This window comes from Gekko japonicus, unplaced genomic scaffold (genome assembly GCF_001447785.1).
Source record: "Gekko japonicus isolate JY-2015 unplaced genomic scaffold, Gekko_japonicus_V1.1 scaffold875, whole genome shotgun sequence".
Lineage (NCBI taxonomy): Eukaryota > Metazoa > Chordata > Lepidosauria > Squamata > Gekkonidae > Gekko > Gekko japonicus.
This window is the reverse complement of record NW_015169200.1, coordinates 320,871-345,802: the sequence shown is the minus strand read 5'-3', so window position 1 is coordinate 345,802 and position 24,932 is coordinate 320,871. Positions and strand designations below refer to the sequence as shown.

The 24,932-nt window shown below is 49.9% G+C and overlaps 1 protein-coding gene across 3 annotated transcripts in view; it reads right to left on the bottom strand.

Annotated features, from left to right (window-relative positions):
* The window catches only part of GRB7 (growth factor receptor bound protein 7), a 135,877-nt gene that overhangs the window by 8,212 nt on the left and 102,733 nt on the right, over positions 1–24,932 (bottom strand). For all 3 annotated transcript variants that reach the window (XM_015416335.1, XM_015416336.1, XM_015416337.1), the window contains 9 exons: positions 23,545–23,701; positions 18,525–18,646; positions 16,516–16,596; positions 15,383–15,520; positions 12,534–12,644; positions 10,453–10,551; positions 6,884–6,964; positions 5,281–5,397; positions 1,352–1,412 (listed from right to left, as the gene is read on the bottom strand). In XM_015416335.1, coding sequence (XP_015271821.1) covers positions 1,352–1,412; positions 5,281–5,397; positions 6,884–6,964; positions 10,453–10,551; positions 12,534–12,644; positions 15,383–15,520; positions 16,516–16,596; positions 18,525–18,646; positions 23,545–23,701 — 967 coding nt within the window. The remainder of the gene's footprint in view (positions 1–1,351; positions 1,413–5,280; positions 5,398–6,883; positions 6,965–10,452; positions 10,552–12,533; positions 12,645–15,382; positions 15,521–16,515; positions 16,597–18,524; positions 18,647–23,544; positions 23,702–24,932) is intronic.

The following is a 24,932-nucleotide window of genomic DNA, read 5'->3' as shown; positions in this document are numbered from 1 at the left end:
TCCCCCCCCCCTGACTCTCTCTCTCTCTCTCTTTTTTTCTTTTTTTCCCCGTGAACCAAGGCCCGTGCGGCTTACATCCGCCGGGCCCTCGGCAGTTTCTCTTCCCCTCCCCGTCTTCCCCCTCCTCACCTATCTCTCGCCGCCGCCGCTGCTGGGCCTCTTCGGCCGTTCGTTTCCTTTCCTGCGCAGGGAACCCAGGTAGGACGCAGAGCGTTGCACTTTCGGGGGGATTTAAACATCCCCCCGCATTTTTTTCAACTTTTAGCATTTTTGTGCACACGTGGGGACGGCCCCACGTGTGCACAAACCTCTCCCTGCCCCCCAGCTGCCCCCGGAGCGCAACCTCTCCCTGCCCCCCAGCTGCCCCCGGAGCGCAGATTTAGATATCCGCACTCACGGGGGCAACTTGGCTATTAGTATAAGGATGGTATCAGATTGATCTAATTTCCGTGCACTGAGGACAAGCAAGTCCTAGGTTACAAACTGAACTCTCCATTGCAAGAACAAGGTGCATGTCTTCCTTTAGGAGGTGCGATTGTCACAAGAAAAGAAAAAGGTTTCAGTTTTGTTTTTTTGCATGTGGGTGGGTATTCTGTTTGTCATAATTGTTTGGATACACTATATTTTTAATATGCTAGTTGTGATAATTTCATGCCGAGTAAAAATGTCCATAGTCCTATTTTATGTTCTTAAAGTAACAGAATGACTTTCAACCTAGAAAAGACAAAAGAAATGCTAATGTAGCATTTTTTTCAATTTTTCCGAAAATTTCCATTTTTTTCGGGGGAAAACTGGGGGAAAAAACGGTTTTTTTCCTGAGCTTCAAAATTTCTGGAAATTTTACATCTCTAAACCTGACTTCAAATAAGTCCTTCAGGACGGCTTCTGGAACTGATGGCGGGAAGAGAACTGGAGGGACTCAGACCCAGGTCAGGCAGTATTCATTCCATCCTTGGGCAGACTGGCCTCCCCCATCTCTGCTGCCATCAACAGTTCGCTGGACATTCTGGGGTCTTCTGTTTTCTCGTTTTCTTTGCGCATGTATCCCTATTGCAGGTTTTTCCTTCTTCTTTCCCACATGTGTTTTGCTCCCTCTCTTGGTGGATTCAATATTACATCCAGTGTTAACGTTCGGTGTATTTTCCTGCACTTTAAACCTGCAGGTTTTTACACCGGACAGACAGTAGCATAATATCAAATCGACCCCAAGAGGGAACCAAGCACATGCAGAATAGGAAAAAAACTTGAAGCGAGTGACAAAAATGAGAATGCGGAAGAGCCCTTTGTCCCGTTTTCAAGTTAAGAAACTCCTCCTTATACATAGCACCGGTTACTTATAACAGACACTCACCAGCACTGAGTGGGGAGCTCTGGAACGGAGTGGGCAAGCTGTATCGGTGATTTGTCTTCTTCTGTGGTAAACAAAGAAAAATATCAGAAGGGGCAGCAATGAGTTTACATGTGGAAATTCCAAGGAGACAGCAGTGCTTGCCTTTTCTGTGGACCAAGACTAACAGTCTCATTGTGCGGCAGAAACTTTTGTACGGCGGAGCATCGTTGTCAGGTGTCCCTGCAGGAATGGGTTCCATATCCACAAAAGCTTCAATTACAATCAGCCTTTATGTCATTAAGGTGCCACAAGACACCGCTGTCTAGGCCAGAGTTTGTACCAACAACATATGTGAATGCTATCAAAAAACCACACAAGAGAATGTTCCAGATTTTCCCATAATGGCACAAACTGCGAATAAAAAACTACTATAGGTCGGCAAATGTACACTAAAAACAATTACTAAAGGTGAAGGGTTCCCTTGCTCGAAGGCCAGTCGAATCCGACTCTAGGGTTGCGGTGCTCATCTCCGTTTCCAAGCCGAAAAGCCAGCGCTGTCCGAAGACGTTTCCGTGGTCATGTGGCCGGCATGACTAAACGCCAAGGTGCACAGAACGCTGTTACCTTCCCACTGAAGTGGTACCTATTTATCTACTTGCAATTTCTTGCTTTCGAACTGCTAGGTTGGCAGGAGCTGGAACTAGAGATGGGAGCTCACTCCGTCATGTGGCACTCGCGTCTCGAACTGCTGAACTACCGACCTTCCAGCCTGCAGTTCAGCGTCTTAATCAGTTCCCCTGGAGAAAAGGCTGCTTCGGAGGGTGGAACCTAAGACGTTATATCCCACTGAGGTCCCGCCCCTTCCCTGGCTCCACCCTCCAAATCTCCAGGTATTTCCCAACCCCGACTTGGCAACCCTAAGAATCATGTGCTAGAAAGGCAAAGGTCTCCATTAGGCTGGGCCTAGCTCTGGCTGGGATGGTAGACCTGGGCCTGGGTGTACCACTCCAGAATGCAGGCGAAGGCTCTGCCATGCAAACACATTTCCCGCACAGAGGAGATGAGTGCATGAGGGAGAAGGGCGGCTGCCCGGCCGCCTTCCCGACATGCTGATTTTCCGTGGGTCGGGAATCTTCTTCTTTTGTACCCCTGCTCACAGGGGTTGTGGCTGACACTGGACACGCGAAGGAACACTTCACTCAACCCATCCAACGTTCCTGGGGCGCAGTCCTGCAGCCCTGAAGGAGGCAACCTGAAGCCTTCCAGGGTAGTTTCTGACTTTCAAGGGAAGGCGCTTCAGAAGGGTGGAGGGGCTGTGTGTGGCTCAGCGGTAGAGCCTCTGCTCGGCATGCACAAGGTCCCAGGTTCAATCCTTCACAGCATTTCCCATTAAAAGATCTGGCAGTAGGGGGTGGGAAAGACCTCTGCCTGAAGCCTTAAAGAGCCCGCTGCCAGTGTGAGTAGGCAATACTGACTCGGATGCACCAAGAGCCCCATTCAGTATAAGGCAGTTTCAGGTGTTCAAGAGCCTCTTATTCTGATTTCTTTATTCTGAGGTAGCAGAGTTTAGCATCAGAGGGCGGCTTCAAATGAGGAGGAGGAGGAGACTGGATTTATGCCCCGCCCTTCACTACCCAAAGGTGTCTCAGAGCGGCTCACAATCTCCTTTCCCTTCCCCTCCCCATAACAGACACCCTGCGAGGTAGAAAAAGAAGAGATTGGATTTATACCCCGCCCTTCACTACCCAAATGTGTCTCAGAGCAGCTTACAAACTCCTTTCCCTTCCCCTCCCCACAACAGACACCCTGGGAGGCAGGTGGGGCTAAGAGAGCTATGACAGAAATGACCTAGCCGGAGACCTCAGAGTGCTGCTGATGGTCTGAGTAGCCCATTCTGGGTTTGAGGAGGAGGAGGAGGAGGAGGAGGAGGAGGAGGAGGCTGGATTTATCCCCCGCCCTTCACTACCCAAGGGAGTCTCAGAGTGGCTTACAAACTCCTTTCCCTTCCCTTCCCCACAACAGACACCCTGTGAGGCAGGTGGGGCTGAGAGGGCTCTGACAGAAACTGCTCTTTTTCAAGAACAGCTCGATCAGAACTATGGCTTGCCCAAGGTCATCCAGCAGGCGCAAGTGGAGGAGTGGGGAATCAAACCCGGTTCTCCCAGATTAGAGTCCTCGCACTCAACCACGACACCAGACTGGCTCTCTGAACAAGAATCTCACTGCGGACAGGCAAGGAAATGGCCTCGTGGCAAGTCCAGTGCTGCTTCCGATACACCAAGGGGTGAGACTGTGGAAACACAGTAATGACGGTGTCCATTTGGGGCCCATTTAGAGTCCCTAAAGGTAAAGGTAAAGATTTCCCTTGCTCAAAAGCCAGTCGAATTTGACTCTAGGGTTGAGGTGCTCATCTCCGTTTCCAAGCCGAAGAGCCAGCGCTGTCCGAAGACGTTTCCGTGGCCATGTGGGCGGCATGACTAAACGCCGAGGTGCACGGAACGTGCACGAAACCTACTGAAGTGATACCTATTTATCTACCTGCAATTTCTTGCTTTCAAACTGCTAGGTTGGCAGGAGCTGGGGCCAGAGACGGGAGAGCACTCCGTCACGTGGCACTTGGGTCTTGAACTGCCGAGCTACCGATCTTCTGGTCTGCAGCTCAGCGCCTTCACCTCTGAGCCACCGCAGCCCCTACTTTTAGAGTCCCTAGGGAGGAGGAAAGCCACAGGCCACTAGGCCCGAGGCAAAAGCATCGTCTTCAGTCGGGAACTCTTTGTAATGTATGGGAAAGCAGTCACCAGGTTGATCGAAAACCCCAACTCCTGAGACCCTACTATGTCTCCACCTAGCTCCCCACATCGTTGTAACTCATGGGTCAGGTCATGGGCAGCGTTCCCTCTCAGCTGAGTTCGTGTGAGCTAGCTCACAGATTTCTAGCCTCCAGCTTGCACATTTTTGTCTTCGCTCAGGAAAGATCGCTCCAGAGCACAGTAGTTGATGCATCAGCCAAATCCCTCGCTCACAACTTGAATGCCAGAAGCGCACAAAGTAGGATTTTTTGCTATCAAGAGTCCACAGCTGAGAGGGAGCATTGGTCATGGGTCGTTTTCTGGCTGGAAAATGCCCACTTACGGCTCGGGATCGACGACTGAGGGGTGACATGATCGAGGTTTACAAGATTATGCATGGGAAAGAGCAGGTAGAGAAAGAGGTACTTTTCTCCCTTTCTCACAATACAAGAACTCGTGGGCACTCCATGAAATTGCTGAGCGGTCGGGTTAGAACGGATAAAAGGAAGTCCTTCTTCACTCAAAGAGTGATTAACACTTGGAATTCTCTGCCACAGGAGGAAGTGGCGGCTACAAGCATGGACGGCTTCAAGAGGGAATTAGATAAGCATATGGAGCAGAGGTCCATCGGTGGCTATTAGCCACAAGCAATGTTCCCTCTAAGCTGTGGAGACTTGTGAGCGAAAATTCTACTTTGTGAGCTACTGGCATTAAAATTGTGGGCGAGCAATTTGGCTACTGCATAAATTAGTTTGCTCTGGAGCCATCCTTCCTGAGCTAAGACAAAAATGTGTGAGCCGAAGGCTAAAAAACTGTGAGCTAGCTCACACTAACTCAGCTTAGAGGGAACACTGGTTACAAGGTATAGATAGGGGCTCTGGGGCAAGGGATGCTCTGTCTTCTTGGTGCTTGGGGGGGGGGTCAACAGTGGGAGGGCTTCTAATGTCCTGGCCCCACTGGTGGACCTCCTGATGGCACCTGGTATTTCTGGCCACCGTGTGATACAGAGTGTTGGACTGGATGGGCCTTTGGCCTGATCCAACATTGGCGTCTCTTATGTTCTTATGTAAGGGTCAGCAACACAGACACTGGGAGAACCAAAGTGATGCGCAGTCCCCCCACCTCCACAATCTCTGGCTGGGTGCCCAACAGCAGACTCACCCTCCAGGCCTGCGCCTCCTCCAGAGCGACCGTCAAGGCCTCGTTGGGGTTTTCGATCACGCGACCCATGCAGCCCGAGAAGTCCATGGCCACCAGGGTGTTATCAGACACGCTCCGCTACAGGGTTATTTTGAAAAAGGATTCAGCAACAGATTCTCTTCAATAATAACAGGTCCTGGTCCCTAATAGCAGTACGTAAATTCCAAATCTGTTTCCCAAAATGTTTTATTGATATAAGACCTGTTTTCTCGGGAACAGATAATGATAAGAGTTTAATGCAGGACCCAGGAAAAATCAACACAGTAGAACTACTGCAAATAGTGCAAATCATGCAAATTCTAATTTGTATTAATACAACAATATTGAATCCAATCCATTGTACACTTATGTTTTACAGAAAATAAGGACGTCACAAGATGAAATGAAGACGTCAGCAGATGAAACTGGACGAACTCCCCCGGAGTTAACATTCGTTTCAAGGTGTCTTTTTCATACATAAGACCTCAGCTGTGCATCCACATGAAAACGAATCTTCCAAATTGGACTTTCCTTTGTTCCTATACGTTTTGAAGTTACTCAGCAGCCCGGTTTTGATATTATGGCTAAGAGCTGTTTGTGAGTACCTTCAAAACGTATAGGAACAAAGGAAAGTCCAATTTGGAAGATTTGTGATCATGTGGATGCACAGCTGAGGTCTTATGTATGAAAAAGACACCTTGAAACGAATGTTAACTCCGGGGGAGTTCGTCCAGTTTCATCTGCTGACGTCTTCAGTTCATCTTGTGACGTCCTTATTTTCTGTAAAACATAAGTGTACAATGGATTGGATTCAATATTGTTGCATTAATACAAATTAGAATTTGCATGATTTGCACTATTTGCAGTAGTTCTATTGTGTTGGTTTATGTCATACTGCAACCCCCTTCATTTGTTGGCCCAGGAAAAATGGATTTTTAAAACACATAAAACAGAAGGATTTTGAACCCCGTTACCATGTCTACTTCCAGTGCAAATCCTTCTGAAGGATTTCCGGCTAAGGCTTTGCTGAAATCTCTAGGGCACAGGATCCCAGAGTTGTGGGGCAGCCCTTTCTCTGCATGGTTTTCCTGACCATTCCTCAGCAAAGGGACGGCACTACGGACAGATTTTGTACGCTCTTAAGAGGTCACAGAGGAGAGCAAGACATAAAGTCATCTTCAGTACTGAAATTTCAGGCCCAGCTTCAAGAAAGGCATTTCTGACGGAAGCGGTTCTTACAGCCTTCAGGCCCACGGCCAAGAAGCCCGTCTCCCAAGCAGCAAGCCTTTCAGATGGCTGTACCTTAACGACATCTTTAAAAACAGGTGCAAAAGCATCCAGGGATTGTGAAGGTTGAGACAAGGTGTATGGTGGCGTTACGGGCACTAGCCTATCAGTCCTATCCACAGAGTGCTTTCCACCGTTCAAAATGAACCACTGTAGATATGAGTTTCTTCAGAGCGGGTCCAAGTCACATCTGGATGGGCTGCAGTCACGATGCTTCCAAACCGCCCGCACTTCATTATATTTGCCTTCACCGTCAGGTCATGACGATCGTTAAAACGTTATCCTGCGGAAAGCTTACCAGGGGCATGCCGCCAATCCAGGCTGGTTCCCTTTGCCGTGCTTGACACTGCTGGTAGTTCCGGTAGAGCTGTATGCCGTACTGTGGAAAGAACAATCTTAGTTGGCATCTGTAGGGCAAGCAAACTGGCCTAGAATGTTTAATATTCCAGACGGTGGTCCCGAGCTTGTGTTCCTGTTATTTGCAGGAGTTGAGAATTAGATGTCTGAATGTAGCTGTAAAAAAGTCTGCATTTCCCCCCCAAGATCGTTAAAAAAATTCCTTAAGGCCGGAGATCTAGAAATATGAATCGTGCATGTGTAGGAAACGGGTGCTCAATGCTTTGTAGGCGGAGAGACTGATAGCAGCAGGGAAGCTGACTTTCACAGGATTTTATCTGACTTTACTGATCTGAGGAATCTCTGCTAGGCTTCTGAGGAACACCAGCCTCTTCTGGAAATGGCTGGAATCCCTTTGGGGTTCTACCAGTGTTGTGAAAAGGGACGCTGGGTTTGGCTACGGATACAAGAAAGGTTCAGATTCTGGCTCCACCAGAAAGCTTGTGGAGTGGGGGCATTAACTAGGAATCGGTCTTGCTCTTGCTTAACCTAAGACACTTTGCAGGCTTGTTTCTCAGGAAGACAAAATGAGAAGAAGAAGAAGAAGAGAAGAAGAGATTGGATTTATACCCCGCCCTTCACTACCCAAAGGTGTCTCAGAGCGGCTTACAAACTCCTTTCCCTTCCCCCTCCCCACAACAGACACCCTGTGAGGGAGGTGGGGCTGAGAGAACTCTTGATAGAAACTGCTCTTTTTCAAGAACAGCTGTGCCAGAGTTATGGCTTGCCCAAGGTCATCCAGCCAGGTGCAAGTGGAGGAGTGGGGAATCAAACCCGGTTCTCCCAGATTAGAGTCCACGCACTTAAGCACTACACCAAACTGTAGTGACAGATTTTGGTGCAACAGGGAAGTGGTACTACCATAGTTGAGCTCTCCAGAGTGGGTCATGTTGGTTTTTATTCCTCTGTGAGTTTCTGATCTCGCTGGGAACTCTGCTTACTGATATAACTGCTTCCACTCCACCCTACCTCACAATGCTAAGTACAGCATACATGAATAATAACAATAATAAGAGATTGGATTTATACCCCACCCTTCACTCGGAGTCTCAGAGCGGCTTACAGACTCCTTTCCCTTCCCCTCCCCACAACAGACACCATGTGAGGCAGGTGGGGCTGAGAGAGCTCTCTTGAGGACTGCCCTTGAGAGAACAGCTCTGAGAGAACTGGGACTGACCCAAGGTCACACCAGCAGCTGCATGTGGAGGAGTGGGGAAACAAACCCGGTTCTCTCAGATTAGAGTCTGTGCTCCTAAACACTACACCAAACTGGCTCTCTAGCTGACTAGATCCCACCGTGTGTCTCCTCACTGTCATTCAACTGCCAAGTGTATATATATAAGGACATGTAGTTCACACTTAGGCTTTCCGTCCTTGTAGGATCTTGCTTCCCAAAAAGCACCCGTGCCTTTATAAAAACTATTACCGCTAACTCTTCTTTTAAAGATCCAGAGGCCTGAAACAGTGCAGACCAGGGGTCATTTCCTGCAGGAGCGCACAGGAGCGGAGCTCCGGCAGTAAAGAGCCCAGGCAAGCCCCACCCCCTGCTCCCAGCAGCCCTCAGTCAGAGCAAGAAGCAGCCAGGTACGTTGCAGAGCTCCCCCCGGTCCAAAACAGTCCAGTGGCACCTTTAAGACCCAGTTTTATTCAGGTACAAGCTCTCTGCGAGGACAGATCTGCACAACCCCCCGCCCCAGCTAGGAATCCAAAACAGTCCAGCGGAGCCTGAGCGGTGGGTGTTGCCTTCTGACACACTTCCGGTGATGTCAGGGAGTGTGGGATACGCAAATAAGTTATGCTAATGAATTATGCTAATGAGCGCCTGCACCTCTTTTTCTACGAAATGCCCCCTGGTGCAGACACATATGGTGTCTATGGCAGGAGATTGCTAGGGGAACTTCTGGTAAAGGAGGACGTCTAGAGCAACTTGTCTGGTGAGTGTTTTGCAATGCGATCATGGCAAAACTACACCCCTCTAAACCCACTGACTTTGACTGGGAAGGCAATGACTTTCTTTAGGATTTCCTTGTCAGGTAGGACTGGGATGTTTTCCGCAGGGACAGCTCTCTGCGCGCCTGCATTGTATACCTCCGGGCAGGGGTCATTTCCTGCCAGAGCGCCCCCGAGCGGCACTCCGGCAGGAAGGAGCCCGGCCCTGCCCCCCGCCCATGGAGCCACTCAGGGAGGGGGGGATTTAAATGCCTTGGTTCCCTGCCCAATCTTTTCCGGGTGCCCCGCAGGGCAGGGAACCCAGGCATGACTGCCTCCCTGCCCTCCCCATCTCCAGCCAACCCGCCGCGGCAGGCTGGCTGGAGAAGGGGAGGGCAGGGAGGCAGACATGCCCGCCTTCCCCCCCGGAGCCCCTCCGCTTTTGCAGAGAGACTCGGGGGGGGGGGGGTTTAACACCATTTGGATACATAAACATGCCTGCCCATTGTCAGGGGGTGTGGCACATGCAAATGAGTTATGCAAATGAGCGCCTGCACCTCTTTTTCTAGGAAATGACCCCGGTCTCCCCCCCCCCCATTTCCACAAATGTTTTTGCAGTTTCAGGAGCAAAAATGACGTTTGCCCCCTCTTGTGGCGCAGCTTGGAATCCCCCGGAAACACGGAAGTCTGATGCTGGGAGGCAAAAGGGGACAAACTTCGCTTCTGTTCCTGAAGCTGCAAAGACATTTGTGGAAATGGGGGGGAAGCCCCGGAGGCAGTGTTCCCTCTAAGCTGAGTGAGTGTGAGCTAGCTCACAGTTTTTTTAGCCCCCGGCGCACACATTTTCGCCTCCGCTCGGGAGGGATGGGGCTCCAGAGCAAACTCATTTCTGCAGCAGCCAAATCGCTCGCTCACAACTTTAATGCCGGCAGCTCACAAAGTAGAATTTTTGCTCACAAGACTCCACAGCTTAGAGGGAGCATTGCCTGGAGGTATACAAATGCAGGCACGCGGAGAGCCGTCCCTGAGGAAAACGTTCGAGTGTCACCCTTCCTTCCCTGTTCCCAGGGCTATTTTTGGGCAGGAACGGAATGCACAGGAATGGAGTTCCAGCTGGCTCCTGAGTTGGCCACGCCCAGCAGGAGCTCATTAGCATAACAGGCCACACCCAACAGCAGAAACTCATCGGAATTGGCTACATTAGGGGTGCGTGGCCTAACATGCAAAGAAGTTCCTGCTACAAAAAAAGCCCAGAGTTTTGACAACAAAGTAAACAGAATAAGAAGCAAAAGGTGGCTGAGGCTGGATGACCACAGTTCTGGTAACATGAGGGTGTGGTCTAATATGCTAATGAGTGGTGCTGCCAGGGGTGTGGCTTAATATGCTAATGAGTTTCTGCTGTTGGGTGTGGCTTATTATGCTAATGAGTTCCTGCTGGGCTTTTTCTACAAAAAAACCCCTGCCTGTTCCCAAACAGAGAGCTCAAGGTGAGACAAGAATAAAACAGCAGAAGGGTAAGGGGGGGATTTAGTAGACCAGCACCTTGAAGAGGCGGAAGGCAGCCATCCAACAGGTGCGGCTTTGCTCATCTTCACTGCAGAAGAGCTTGAGTCCTTTGACCCCGCTGCGTGCTTTGAAAGGCTGTGGAACAAAGAGACGAAGTCAAGAAGGACTCACACATAACAACAGTACAATATTGCCTCTCCCCTCATTTCTGAAAAACGCCAGCACATTGCCCATGTACAGAGGCACGGTTTTTAAACCCTCATTGCCAACGTTTGAGGGCTAAGGTCTGGTTCACAGAAAAGCCTCCCTCAATCAATCAGATCAGAATCCTTCCCAGGAAGAAAGCGTAACAGTGAAACCTGCTTCCAATTTTAAATTGAGCGGGGAGCAGCTATCCATCAAAACAATGGCCAACATTTGGTGCACTGCCTAGATTTTTAATTTGGGGTTCAGGTACCACACTTAGGACTCACCTCTCCCCCCTTTAATTGTCTTGAAAGACTCAGGGCTCTTCTGCATTCTCATTGTGTGTCCCTAATGCTTTATTTGTTTTTTCTGGTCTGCATGTGTTTTGAAGATGAAGAAGAACACTTGGTTTTCATACTCTGCTTTTCACTACCTGAAGCAGTCTCAGGGCAGCTTACAATCACCTTTCCCTTCCTCTCCCCACAAGAGACACCCTGTGAGGTAGGTGGGACTGAGAGAGCTCTGAGAGAACTGTGACTGACCCAAGGTCACCCAGCTGGCCGCATGTGGAATCAAACCCAGTTCTCCAGAATAGAGTCCACCACTCTTAGCCACGACACCACAATGTTTGATATTACATTGCAGTAAAATTTAAAGCGCAGCAGGGGAATATGCCAGACAAGAAGGGGGACCTGCAATACTCGCGGTGGGGAGGATCTCCATGCGGAGGAGGAGGAAGCAGCCGCAGGTAAGTCCCCCCCCCCGGCACCAATGGCAAGGCCCATGCGGCTCCTGACAGGTCCGCCAAGCCTTCTCCCCCCCAGCACCAACGGCAAGGCCCGCACAGCTTCCAGCCACTGGGCCCGCTAAGCCTTCTCCCTCGCCCCCCCAGCACCAATGGCGAGGTCTGCATGGCTCCCTCCGGGTCCACCAAGCCTTCTCCCCACACACACACACCAATGGCGAGTCCTGTGCGGCTCCCACCGGGCCTGCCAAGCCTTCTCCCCCGCCCCCCACAGCACCAATGGTGAGGCCTGCGCGGCTCCCAGCCGTCGGCCCGCCAAGCTTTGTCTCTCTTGCTCTGCGGCAGCGGCGGCGAGGCCTGAGTGGCCGGCCCACCAAGCCTTTTCCCGCACCCTCCAGTGGCGGCGGCAGCAAGGCAGTTCTCAGAGTGTTCTCAGCGCATGCGCAAGGAACACACTTACTTTTGAGGGAATTTAAGTATCCCCCCCTATAGTTTTTTTTTATAGATTTCAGGTTTTTCTGCCCATCTGGGGACTGCCCCAAATGTGCAGGAAAACCTCTTTGCTCCCTAGGTGCCTCCAATGTGCGGATTTAGATCTCCGCACGCAGGGGGCGCCTTGGCTATTAGTATATAGCAGTGATGGCGAACCTTTTAGAGACCGAGTGCCCAAATTGCAGCCCAAAACCCACTTATTTATCGCAAAGTGCCAACACTGCAATTTAACCTGAATACTGAGGTTTTACTTTAGAAAAAACAACTCACACATTAACATAAGATGATCCAAACAAAGTAAGGAAAGCAATCCCAAATGCTTTCATTGACTTAAAATTATTTGGCAGAGAATTCGACAGTTTTATGATGGTCTGGGCCTGGCTGGGGCGATGGTACACGTGCCCACAGAGAGGGTTCTGAGTGCCACCTCTGGCACCCGTGTCATAGGTTCGCCACCACTGGTATATAGATATACACTGATGTAATATCAAATTGATCACTAGGGGGAGCAAAACTCATGTGTAACACCCCCCCCCCCCCGAAGCAACAGGGATATACAAGCGACGAAAATGGGAATGCAGAAGGCTTGATTTTGGTTTCTGCCTAATCCCCTCTGGCTGGCTGCTTTAACCAGGGATGCCTGAAGCACAGTGGAGGGTGGGTCCCACTGGGCAGCGCTCCCCTCCCTCCTTACCTTGATGCAGAAGCCATACTCAGTGGGTGGGCTGTACTGCTTTTTGCCCTGGGTGATGTAGTAGATGTTGGATTCATTCACATCAACGCAGTACTGCAGATGCCGAGGGTCCTGGCAGGGGAAAGATGAAAGGAGGCAACAGGTGAGGCTGTGCTCCACGGCATGCAGTTCTACCCCATCTTCATCGTCCCGACGGAAATGGGCTTTCTGTTTTCCTACGATTCCTGCTCCCCACTTTGCTCCCCGCCAATGGAGATATTTTTTTTTAAACCATGGCGAGTGACATATCCCTATAGTGTTACAGCATTATAATGATCTGCATAAGAACATAAGAGAAGCCAAGGTTGGATCAGGCCAATGGCCCATCCAGTCCAACACTGTCACACAGTGGCCAAAAATACCAGGTGCCATCAGGAGGTCCACCAGTGGGGCCAGGACACTAGAAGCCCTCCCACTGTGTCCCCCCCAAGCACCAAGAATACAGAGCATCCCTTGCCCCAGCCTGTGAGTTCCTATCTATACCTAATAGCCACTGATGGACCTCTGCTCCATATGTTTATCCGCCTACTATCTACTATCTCCACTGAATTCCCAACTTCCATTTTTTTTTAAAAAAAAACCCTAAGTCCCACTGGCAAGTCCCATCTTCTTTGCTGCAGTCTTTCTCAAATCTGGTTTGGTAAGATCTTTTGCGAAAGATCAGAGTCAAAGCTCCTTGCATGCCATGTGGACAGGAAGCTGTGCATTTTGACAGCTCCCAGTCACGTTGGAAGCATTTTCCTTGTCCCCCCCCCCCCCCCAGGGCTATTTTTTGGCAGGAACCCCCATGGAGTTCCGGCTGGCTCCTGAGTTGGCCACGCCCAGCAGGAACTCATTAGCATAACAGGCCACACCCAACAGTAGAAACTCATTGGAATTGGCTACATCAGGGGTGTGTGGCCTAACATGCAAAGGAGTTCCTGCTACAAAAAAATCCCTGGGTTTTGACAACAAACAAGGTAAACAGAATAAGAAGCAAAAGGTGGGTGTGGCTGGATGACCACACTTCTGGTAACATGGGGGTATGGCCTAATATGCTAATGAGCTGTACTATCAGGTGTGTGGCCTAATATGCTAATGAGTTTCTGCTGTTGGGTATGCCTTATTATGCTAATGAGTTACTGCTGGGCTTCTTCTACAAAAAAGAAGAAGAAGAAGAAGAGATTGGATTTATACCCGCCCTTCACTTGGAGTCTCAGAGCGGCTTACAAACTCCTTTCCCTCCCCCTCCCCACAACAGACACCCTGTGAGGTGGGTGGGGCTGAGAGAGCTCTTGACAGAAACTGCTCCTTTTTCAAGGACAGCTGTGCCCAGGACAATTCCCTCTCGCCAGCAGAGGACTTTTAAAAAATAAGAATAATTGTTATAATGAGCTATCAGTTCCTCCAAATTCACAGCTTTCCTTTTAAAAAACCTCCAGCCATTTTCATATGAAGTTATAAGGAAAAATGTGCAGACCGTGCCTTTCCCTTTATACCTCCACAAAAATTTGGCCTAGAGCCTTCCTTTTTAAAAGAAAAAATGAAAGCTGGGAACTGATACATTGTTGCAATAGATCTTTATAATACTATAATGCTAGCTTATTACCAATTACTTAAAAAGCCTGGATAAAGCCACCCAGTGAGAGAGGAAACAGCAGCTGTTGGGATTGAAGTTAAAAAAAAATTGGCACCGATGTGGACGTGATCTACAAAATGTGCATGCTCCAACCCACACAGCATCCAAAGAGGATTTCACTACCATCTCTCCAAAAAGACTGTACCGATCCAGGTATGGAAAAGATTGAAGCAAAGGGGCGGGGGCACAGAAGCAGAGCAGACAGAGGATGGTATCACGCGAATGTTGCCCAGAACAGCAGGGAGAGGCCCTTTAAGATCAACAAAGGCAGGGGTCATTTCCTGCAGGAGCGCACAGGAGCAGAGCTCCGGCAGTAAAGAGCCCAGGGGGCGGGCACATGCAACAAGCCCCACCCCCTGCTCCCCGCAGCCCTCAGTCAGAGCAAGAAGCAGCCAGGTAAGTTGCAGCGCTCCCCCCGGCCCTCTGGTCCAAAACAGTCCAGTGGCACCTTTAAGACCAAGTTTTATTCAGGTACAAGCTCTCCCTCCTCTGCGAGGACAGATCTGCGTGTTCCCTCCCGCCCATAGCTAGCAATCCAAAACAGTCCAGTGGCACCTTTAAGACCAAGTTTTATTCAGGTACAAGCTCTCCCTCCTCTGCGAGGACAGATCTGCGTGTTCCCTCCCGCCCATAGCTAGCAATCCAAAACAGTCCAGTGGCACCTTTAAGACCAAGTTTTATTCAGGTACAAGCTCTCCCTCCTCTGCGAGGACAGATCTGCGTGTTCCCTCCCGCCCATAGCTAGCAATCCAAAACAGTCCAGTGGAGCCTGAGCGGTGGGCGTTGCCTTCTAACACACTTCCGGTGATGTCAGGGAGTGTGGCATATGCAAATAAGTTATGCTAATGAGCTCCTGCACCTCTTTTTCTACGAAATGACCCCTGAACGAAGGTTTATTCAAGGTATGGGCTTTCGTGTGCTTGCCCACTTTGTCAAATACACAGCAGATTAACATGTAACGTGATGCAGATGCTTTAAGATATTCAAAGTGAAACTAAGCAACAAGCTAAGGTTATAAGGTGAACAGTTGTTTTGATTTAATTAAGGGGGGGAAAGGACAGCAAGGTAATAAATATGTCAAAACTGGAGATAAATGTAGTAAGATGACAGAGAGAATTGCGGCCAGAAGGAAGAAGGAAATACAAGCTGGGCTCGCAGGAAAGAAAAACACCTCCCCAGTAAATCCCCTTACTTTTGACGTCCCTTTTGTTGAGTAATAGAGCCCGGAGCGCCGCAGGGAGAAGTAAAATCTTTTCCACATTTTGCGTCCAACTTCCTTCATGTTCAGGAACCCTTGGATTTCAGGGCAGCTTCCCGAATTGAGTACGTTCTGAATGAGGGAGCCAGGGAGAGAGAGAAAGCATGGATAGTTCCATTCGTAGCACCATCTCGATTGCTGACAGCATGGCCGTCTTGTTTTTCCACGACGTAGATAGCACCCAGAGCCAACAATACATTAGAAACACTTGCAAACATAGCACGAGGAAATCAAAACATAGAACAACCCATGCAATCCTCTGTAGAGTTACACCCTTCTAAGCCCACTGACTTCGACTGACTTAGAGGGGTGTTGACTCTACAAGGAACTGCACTGCTCAGGATCTGCATGAAATCAAAACATCCGAAAACAGCTGCAACAGGAGGAACGTTAACTGCAGATGGTGGATTGGGCCATCAAAATGGCTCAGGAGCACTCCAACCCGAGTAACCCCGGACTCAGGGCTCTTCTGCATTCTCATTTTTGCCGCCTGTGTGTACCTGTTGCTTTGGTGTTTTTGTCTTTTCTGTATGTGTTTTGCTCCCTCTAGTGGTCAATTCAATATTCTATCACTTTGTGTCCATCAGAAAAACCTGCAGTTTAAATCCGCAGGGAGATATGCTGGACATACGCCGGTGTAATATGGAATCAACCACTAGAGGGAGCAATACACGTGTCAAACCAGTCAAACCAGTTGTGACTTTTTAGCATTGGGGTGGCACTTGCTGTCCTGTTGCAGGGGTGCATGTGAGGTGTTCAGTACACATGCTGTCCCACAAAGGGTAAATAATTCCCCCTGGGGAGATTTTAGTTCATGAAACCAGCATATGGGGAGGGGGGAGGCAGACATCTGTCTTCGGGCATGTAAATAGTGATGCTTGACATCATGTGGACATTCCCCTTAAGTGCAGGGCCTTCTTGCTTTCCTTTTTACTGTCTTTGTTTCTAAGTGAAACAGACTCACTTTCTTTACTCTTTCCTAGAAAAATTCTGCACATGTGCGGTGCAAGGGGGAAGGACACCTATAAAGGGTTGAAAGGCCAGAAGAAGAATAGGAGATGATTTACCTGGATGAGTTCTGAATGGGACATGCCCTTGTTGGCTGCGTCCAGGCAGCTGGAGACCATGACTTCAGGGAACAGCGACTGCTGCAGTCAGGGAAGAAGGAAAGAGGTGAGTCTGGCGGCCCAAACCACAACAAACAAGAGCAGGCTCCAAGGTCTGTTTTCCCCTGCTATAAAATCTGATCCCATTCCACATGGCTAATAACACTAAAAATGCTCTGTACAAGACAGATACAAATCCATCATAGAGCCCCACTGTAATGTATTCAATAGCTGCCATTGAATGCATGATGTATGTGAAACATCTAATTGACTTGCCATGTTGAGCTTCGTCCTGGGCTAGGATCCAAATCCATCCAATCACATTACTAGCCTAGGAAGCACCTAGCCGATCACCTTACAGCAAGCTCCCTGATTGGTCCATGATTGGTCCTTATATGAACAACCGTATTGGTTGGTATTTGTACAGTGGGTGTGGCTACATTAGCCGGGAATGTTTAAAAGCAGGACAGCTGTAATGTAAAAGCTGTTCTGGCTATTCATGTTCATCCGTATTGGAATTGTGTTCGAGTTGAAGAATCAAGTTATTTTCTTGCTGAATCACTCTCCAACTGCTTTGTTAAGCGAGCAACTTAACACCCACACTCTGAAAGTATAAGATCTTAAAGGGTCAGATCAACAGCTGCCCTGAGCATTTTCTGTTGATGCTCCGACTTGGTGGAACGGCCTGCCCAACGAGGTCACCGAGGGTCCCATGCAGAATATGTAAAACTGAATTTTCAGGAGGGAATTTGACGAAGGGAATAAGCAAAGTTACAATCTTCTAACTCCACTGAAGCTGATGCTTAGAAGGGGCACTGTTAATTACTATTAAAGAATTCTAAACTTTCTTTAAAAGGTAAAGGTTCCCTTGCTCGAAAGCCAGTTGAATCCAACTCTAGGGTTGTGGTGCTCATCTCCATTTCAAAGCCAAAGAGCCAGCACTGTCCGAAGACGTTTCCGGGGTCATGTGGCCGGCATGACTAAACACCAAGGTGCACGGAACATTGTTACCTTCCCACTGGAGTGGTACTATTTATCTACTTGCAATTTCTTGCTTTTGAACTGCTAGGTTGGCAGGAGTTGGAACTAGAGACGGAAGCTCACTCCATCATGCGGCACTCGGGTCTCGAACTGCTGAACTACTGACCTTCCACAGCCTGCAGTTCAGCATCTTAACCACTTGAGTCTTAACTTTCTTACTGCATTGTTACTTGTATGTATTATACCATTAGAACATAACAACATAAGACAAGCTATGTTGGATGAGGCCAATGGCCCACCCAATCCAACACTCTGTATCATACAGTGGCCAAAACCCAGGTGCCACCAGGAGGTCCACCAGTGGGGTCAAAACTCCAGAAGCCCTCCCATTGTTGCCTGCCCCAAGCACCAAGAATGCAGAGCATAAGAATATCAGAGGAGCCATGTTGGATCGGGCCAATGGCCCATCCAGTCCAACACTCTGTGTCCCACAGTGGCCAAAACCCAGGTGCCACCAGGAGGTCCACCAGTGGGGTCAAAACTCCAGAAGCCCTCCCACTGTTGCCACCCGAGCACCAAGAATACATCACTGCCCCCATCACTTTCTTACTATGTCACCTTTAAAAATGTGTAATCCCCCTTGACTCTCAGTGAGAAAGGTGGATGATAGATAAAGTGAATAAAATAAATAAATAAATGAAGTGAATAAAATAAAATCCCACAAACTGTAAGGAGTGAAAAAGCTTGCTGTAAAGCTCTGGAGACAAAACTTTGGTAACACAGAAGCATGAGAAATCCAAGAACTTGATCCAAACCGGTTTAATATACCACCTAAATCAAGCTTGGTAGGGAATGAGACTCCATTGCCCATAAACTAATCTTCTCCTTGCAGAAATATTTAGGAGGGAAGAATCAGACAGCTTCCGTATCAAACTAGGGGAAAGAGACGCTTTCTCCTTCTGGTGCTATGGTCCATCCATCCCACTCACCGGCGAGCTCTTGAACAGCTCGTACTTGGCGTAGTTCTTCCGAAAGACAAACCTGCTGTCGCCCCCAACGGGCCACGTGGCCTGGACTTCCACCACAGACTCGTGGTCTTCCAGGCATCGCTCTGAGGAAGCAAAGGGGAGAGAACAGGTTGCAGAGGGCCACAAACTCCCTAGCAGCCCTTCCCCCATTCTACAAGGCACAGGCAAGGATGGGGCAAGGAGGAGGAGCCACCAGTGGCCATTAAACATGGCAGCTAGGATTTAAAAAAAACCAGAAGATTTGTGAGTGGGTCTCCCCTGTGGCTTTCAATGGCAACTCACAGATGTACTTAGCGCTATTTCACATTCCATTCTCATATAGTTTTGCTAATCAAAACCAAGACAGGGTTAGATCCGGGCAGTTTTTTCCACTCACCCAGTTCTCCTCCTTACTATTGTACCATTCCCCACATAGCTTTTTCTCCCATGGAGGTCCCTTGATCCTCGGCATAGCCAGTTTGGTGTGGTGGTTACGTGCGCGGACTCTAATCTGGGAGAACCGGGTTGGATTCCCCACTCCTCCACTCGCACCTGGCTGGATGACCTTGGCCAAACCATAGTTCTGTCAGAGCTGTTCTCTCAAGGACAGTTCTGGAAAGAGCTCTCTCAGCCCCACCTACCTCACAGGGTGTCTGTTGTGGGGCGGGGAAGGGAAAGGAGTTTGTAAGCCGTCCTGAGGCTCCTTCGGGTCATGAAGAGCAGCAAGGTATAAATCCAGTCTCCTCTTCTTCCATCCCCCTTAATCATTTTAGTTGCCTTTTGGTGTCGTGGTTCAGTGCGCGGACTCTAATCTGGGAGAACCGGGATGGATTCCCCACTCCTCCACTTGCAGCTGCTGGATGACCTTGGGCAAGCCATAGTTCTGGCACAGCTGTTCTTGAAAAAGAGCAGTTTCTGTCAGAGCTCTCTCAGCTCCGCCTACCTCACAGGGTGTCTGTTATGGGGAGGGGAAGGGAAAGGAGATTGTGAGCCGCTGTGAGACTCCTTTGGGTAGTGAAGAGCGGGGTATAAATCCAATCTCCTCCTTTTCTTCTTCTTCTTCCTCTTCTTGGGTGGTCAAAAGTGACCCTCTGTGGTCTCTTTCCCAGACAGAAAAAATGACTGGGTCCAGCCCATTTATAGACACGTGCACACACACACTTACACACTCTTATAGCCCTTTACGGAAAACTGCGGTCCCCCCCCCCCTCTTTTAAAGAGCTAATCAATGTGTGGGGAGAGGGACTGGTCTAGATTAGTCAAACTGTGTGGGAGCGGAAGAGTTAAACCACGCTCCCGGCATGGCCTGAATGGAAATCTGCCTTGGTAAGAAAGACCAAGACCTGTGACCTCTGTCTCATCCGGTTTGAGTTTGGTTGGAGCCAGACATAACGTGAAACCATAACACGATGATTCAGATCTTGGGTTTGCCTTGGATGAATGGTGGCTTCATCATCTTGGCTTGGTAGCCATGGAAGATGTTGCTAGAGAATAATACCAGGGGAACACTCACGATGTCTGCCTTTGTACATCACTGGGAGGCCACCATTAACCAGGGCTCTTTTTGTAGAAAAAGCCCAGCAGGAACTCATTAGCATAACAGGCCACACCCAACACCAGAAACTCATTAGCATATTAGGCCACACCCCTGACAGCACAGCTCATTAGGCCGCACCCCCATGTTACCAGAAGTGTGGTCATCCAGCCACACCCACCTTTTGCTTCTTATTCTGTTTACCTTGTTTGTTGTCAAAACCCAGGGCCTTTTTTTGTAGCAGGAACTCCTTTGCATGTTCGGCCACACACCCCGAATGTAGCCAATCCTAATGAGTTCCTGCTGTTGGGTGTGGCCTATTATGCTAATGAGTTCCTGGTGGGCGTGGCCAACTTGGGAGCCAGCCGGAACTCCATTCCTGTGCGTTCCTGCCCAAAAATAGCCCTGATTAAGGCTAACCGTGCACTCCTGTGCCAAGTTACTCCCATCTAAACCCACTGAAATCAATGGGACTAGGCCACGGTAATTCTGCAGGGGATTACAGCATAGCTTCGGTTAATAAACCAATCTCAAACTGTGGTTGCTGATCATAGTTTGAGAGACCCTAAATAACTATAGCGGCGAATCCACTCCAAATGGGTCGGAGCAGGAGAAGGTGAAGAAGAAGAAGAAGAAAATATTGCATTTATACCCCGCCGTTCACTACCCGAAGAAGTGGCTTACAATCACCTTTCCCTTCCCCTCCCCACAACAGACACCCTGGGAGGTCGGTGGGGCTGAGAGAGCTCTTTCGAGGACTGCCCTTGAGAGAACAGCTCTGAGAGAACTTGTGACTGACCCAAGGCCACTCCAGCAGCTGCATGTGGAGGAGTGGGGGAATCAAACCCGGTTCTCCCAGATTAGAGTCTGCACTCCAAACCACTACACCGAAGGTAGCGAATACCTTTTCCAAATAAATAAAAAACAAGCATTTTAAGCTTGCATGCAGACAATCACACTAGACAGAGTTTGCTCAGTGAAGCCATAGTTTTGCATCATGTCGCAACTGGGCCCCTGAAAATGTGCGCCCTGTATTCAAAGGCCAGGTCACATGGGCACATGAACACATGAAACTGCCCTCTACCAAATCAGACCCTCAGTCCACCAAGGTCAGTGTTGTCTACTCAGACTGGCAGCGGCTCTCCAGGGTCTCAGGCAGAGGTCTTTCGCATCACCTTCTCTCTAGTACTTCTAACTGGAGATGCCGGGGGATTGAACCGGGGACCTTCTGCATGCCAAGCAGAGGCTCTGCCACGGAGCCAGGGCCCCTCCCACCTTTGGGTGCTGGACGCCGGAGACGAGCCGTAGCAGCCAGGCTGTTCCATTGTGAGTTTCCTGCAAGCGTCTCGGTGGCTCAGGCTGCCAATTGCCCCGTCCCCACCCAGAGCCGATCATCCTGCGTCTGGGCTGTACTGTTTCAGACTGCAGGTTGGGCCCACGTGATTACCTGCTCCTCCAAACAAAATAATCATGCAGGTAGAGAACCTTCTTCGTGACACCCTAGCTTTCTCTTTGGAGGATCAAGGCTATTTTTGGGCAGGGACGGCTGGCTCCCAAGTTGGCCACGCCCAGCAGGAACTCATTAGCATAATAGGCCACACCCAACAGCAGAAACTTACTAGGATTGGCTACATTAGGGGTGTGTGGCCTAACAGGCAAAGGAGTTCCTGCTACAAAAAAAGGCCCTGGGTTTTGTCCACAAACAAGGTAAACAGAATAAGAAGCAAAAGGTGGGTGTGGCTAGATGACCACACTTCTGGTAACATGGGGGTGCGGCCTAATGTGCTAATGAGCTGTGCTGTCAGGGGTGTGGCCCAATATGCTAATGAATGCCTGCTGTTGGGTGTGGCCTATTATGCTAATGAGTTCCTGCTGGGCTTTTTCTACAAAAAGAGCCCTGTAGGAGGATTATTATTATTATTTGCCTAGAGGAGCAATCAATCAACTGATCCTGCCCCTACAATCTGAAGCGCCGCCACGGGAGAGTTAGCCTTCGAAACACACAATTCTGGACGGATCTTTGTCAGCTTGTCCCACAAGGGCAATTTTTATATCTAGGGGATAGCTCCGGACACAACTACAGAGATCAGAACACTGATGAAGGAGTAGGCTTGCCAACTGCCTGGAGGGGGGGGGAGATCTCCTGTCCTCTTTAAAGGTAAAGGTCTCCCTTGCTCGAAAGCCAATCGAGTCCGACTCTAGGGTTGCAGTGCTCATCTCCATTTCCAAGCCGAAGAGCCAGCGCTGTCCGAAGACGTTTCCGTGGTCATGACTAAACACCAAGGCGCATGGAACGCTGTTCCCTTCTCACCGAAGTGGTCCCTATTTATCTACTTGAAATTACTTGCTTTCGAACGGCTAGGTTGGCAGGAGATAGAATTAGAGACGGGAGCTCACTCCGTCATGCGGCACCCCTGGGTCTCAAACTGCTGAACTACTGACCTTCCACAGCCTGCAGTTCAGCGTCTTAACCACTTGAGCCACCGCAGCTCCATCCTGTCCTCTTTACTAGAGGCTTAATGGGAACTTATTGAGTTCCATTCCATTGAAAGCTGCCGCTGCTCATTTTCGTACTTATGAACATATGAAGCTTTTAATCTGAACTAGGGATGGGCACGAAATGGCTCACAAATGAAAGTTCAGGACAAATCTTGGCCGGTTCGTGGTTTGCAAAGCACTCTTCATGAACTGAAGAGCCGCCACAAACTTCCACAAATGTGAATGCAGTTTGTGGCGGTTTGTGAAGAGCAAAAAGCAGAGGTTTAACTGGCTGTGAGCCATCTGAACCCCTGCTTCTGCTCCCCACTGCTCAGCTGTTTTTCATGGGGAGCAGAAAGCACGGGTGTAAATGGCTCAGAGCCATTTAAATCCCTGCTTTCTGCTCCCCACCACTTTTGCAGGGGAAACCCTGCTTTCTGTTCCCCACTACTGGCAGAGAGCAGTGGGTTAAATAGGTTGGAGCTCCTCAGCGCTCAGAGCCATTTAAACCCCTGCTTTCTGCTCCCCACTCTGAGCCCTTTAAACTGCTGCTTTTTGCTCCCTGCCAAAAGCAAGGGTCACAAACCTATACGAACTGGTTCGGTTCGCAAACCAACCTCCCGGTTCATATCTGTTCATGCTCCAGTTTGTGATTTAGCCATGGACTATGAACAGAACCACAGAAATGCTGTTCATGCCCATCCCTAATCTGCACAGCCAATCAGAAGCCCTGCTGGGGAAAGCACTTGGAGGGCACCAGGAAAGATGTTGGCGGGCACCACAGCACCCAAAGGCACCACGTTGAGGACCCCTGAGTTAGATGATCCATGGGATCCTGGGTGACTTTGAGATGCTCAGGAGCAAGGTGGGCATCCAAAATTTTAAAAGAATGCATGACTTAACTCTGTGGTGCTGCCCTCTAACACACCGACAGTCATACCCTCCCCCACTCCCCTGGCCTCATTTGGACCCCCCCTCTCCCCTCTTCACCTAGAGCTAAGTGCTGATAGACCTCTACTAGAGACCAACAGTCATCGTGCAACGCGTGGGTCTTCTGTACCAGCATCTCGCAGACGTGGCGTGCCGTGGTACCTGCTGTGACCTCCAGGGAGCGGCAGGTGCCATCTTCACTGTACACCTTGACCACCTGCACAAAGAAGAGACAAGGAGAGGTGAGCAGCAGAAGGAAGTTGGCGCACTGGCCGGGACAATCGCCTGGCTCGGCCCTCCGAGAGGGAAGCGATGGGGAGACCCCCCTTGAAAATAGCCCCTGGGGATCCTCAGGTCCCACCTGGAGGCTGGCATCCCTAGTCCTGGGGAAGGAAGTTCGTGGGAATGACAGAGCCTCGTCCCAGTGGTTTCCCCGTGGCAAAGACAGCCCTGCCGCCGGTGCCAGCAGCTCTGGAGAAACCCAGCAGTGGGAGGGAGGGCGTCCAGGGCTCCCCGGCCCCCAGCAGGGGGTGTGGGGGTTGCCAGCTCCAGGCTGGAAACTCCTGGAGGTTTCGGAATGGAGCCTGGGAAAGGCAGGGACCTCAGTGAAGTACAGTGGAGTCCACCCTCCAAAGCATCCCTTTTCTCCAGGGGAGCTGACCCCTGTAGTCTGGAGCTGAGCTGTACTCCTGGAGGATCCCCAGGTCCCACCTGGAGGCTGGCATCCCCGACTGGAGGGCTGTCCACATGTACTCAGGGCCAAACCTTGATTCAGCTCTTTCCATCCTCAGTGAGACGTTGGGAGGGAAAACTGATCCACCCAGGGGGTGGGGGAAAGGGTGGGAAAGTCATTGGTCTCCTTTTAAAAAAGGGCTCCCAGAATAGCACCGGCCACCCTGGCACCAGTCCCAGGGGACAGATTAGAACGTCCCCCTCCCCAGATGAAAGGGAAGGCCGCAGGTTTCGCTGTCATGCTTCATATAAACACCTTCGCGGTAATCTCAAGTCTGCGCCAGACCTGCTGACGGACAAGGGCTTTTCCCAGAAGAGGCCCGTAACCACCACCCCAAGGGACTGACTTCTAAGCCTTTGGATCTTCTGAGTTTGCAAAACCTTACATTTCGCGGGGGGGGGGGGGGACCTGTTTCCAGTGGCCGCTTTTGGCCAACCTGTTCTTTGTGCAGATCACCCTGTACAGCTGGGTTGGGAAGTGACTTAACATCTCCAATTTTGCAGGTACATAGCCAGGGCCAGCTCCAGGTATTCTGTCGCCCCAAGCAAGGTTCACCCGCTGCCTTCTGGATCCAGCTGGCGGAAACGTGGAACCACGAGGGGAAACCAGTCTCCTCCTGGGCCTCTTTCTTTCTTTCTTTCTTTCTTTCTTTCTTTCTTTCTTTCTTTCTTTCTTTCTTTCTTCCTTCCTCCCTCCCTCCCTCCCTCCCTCCCTC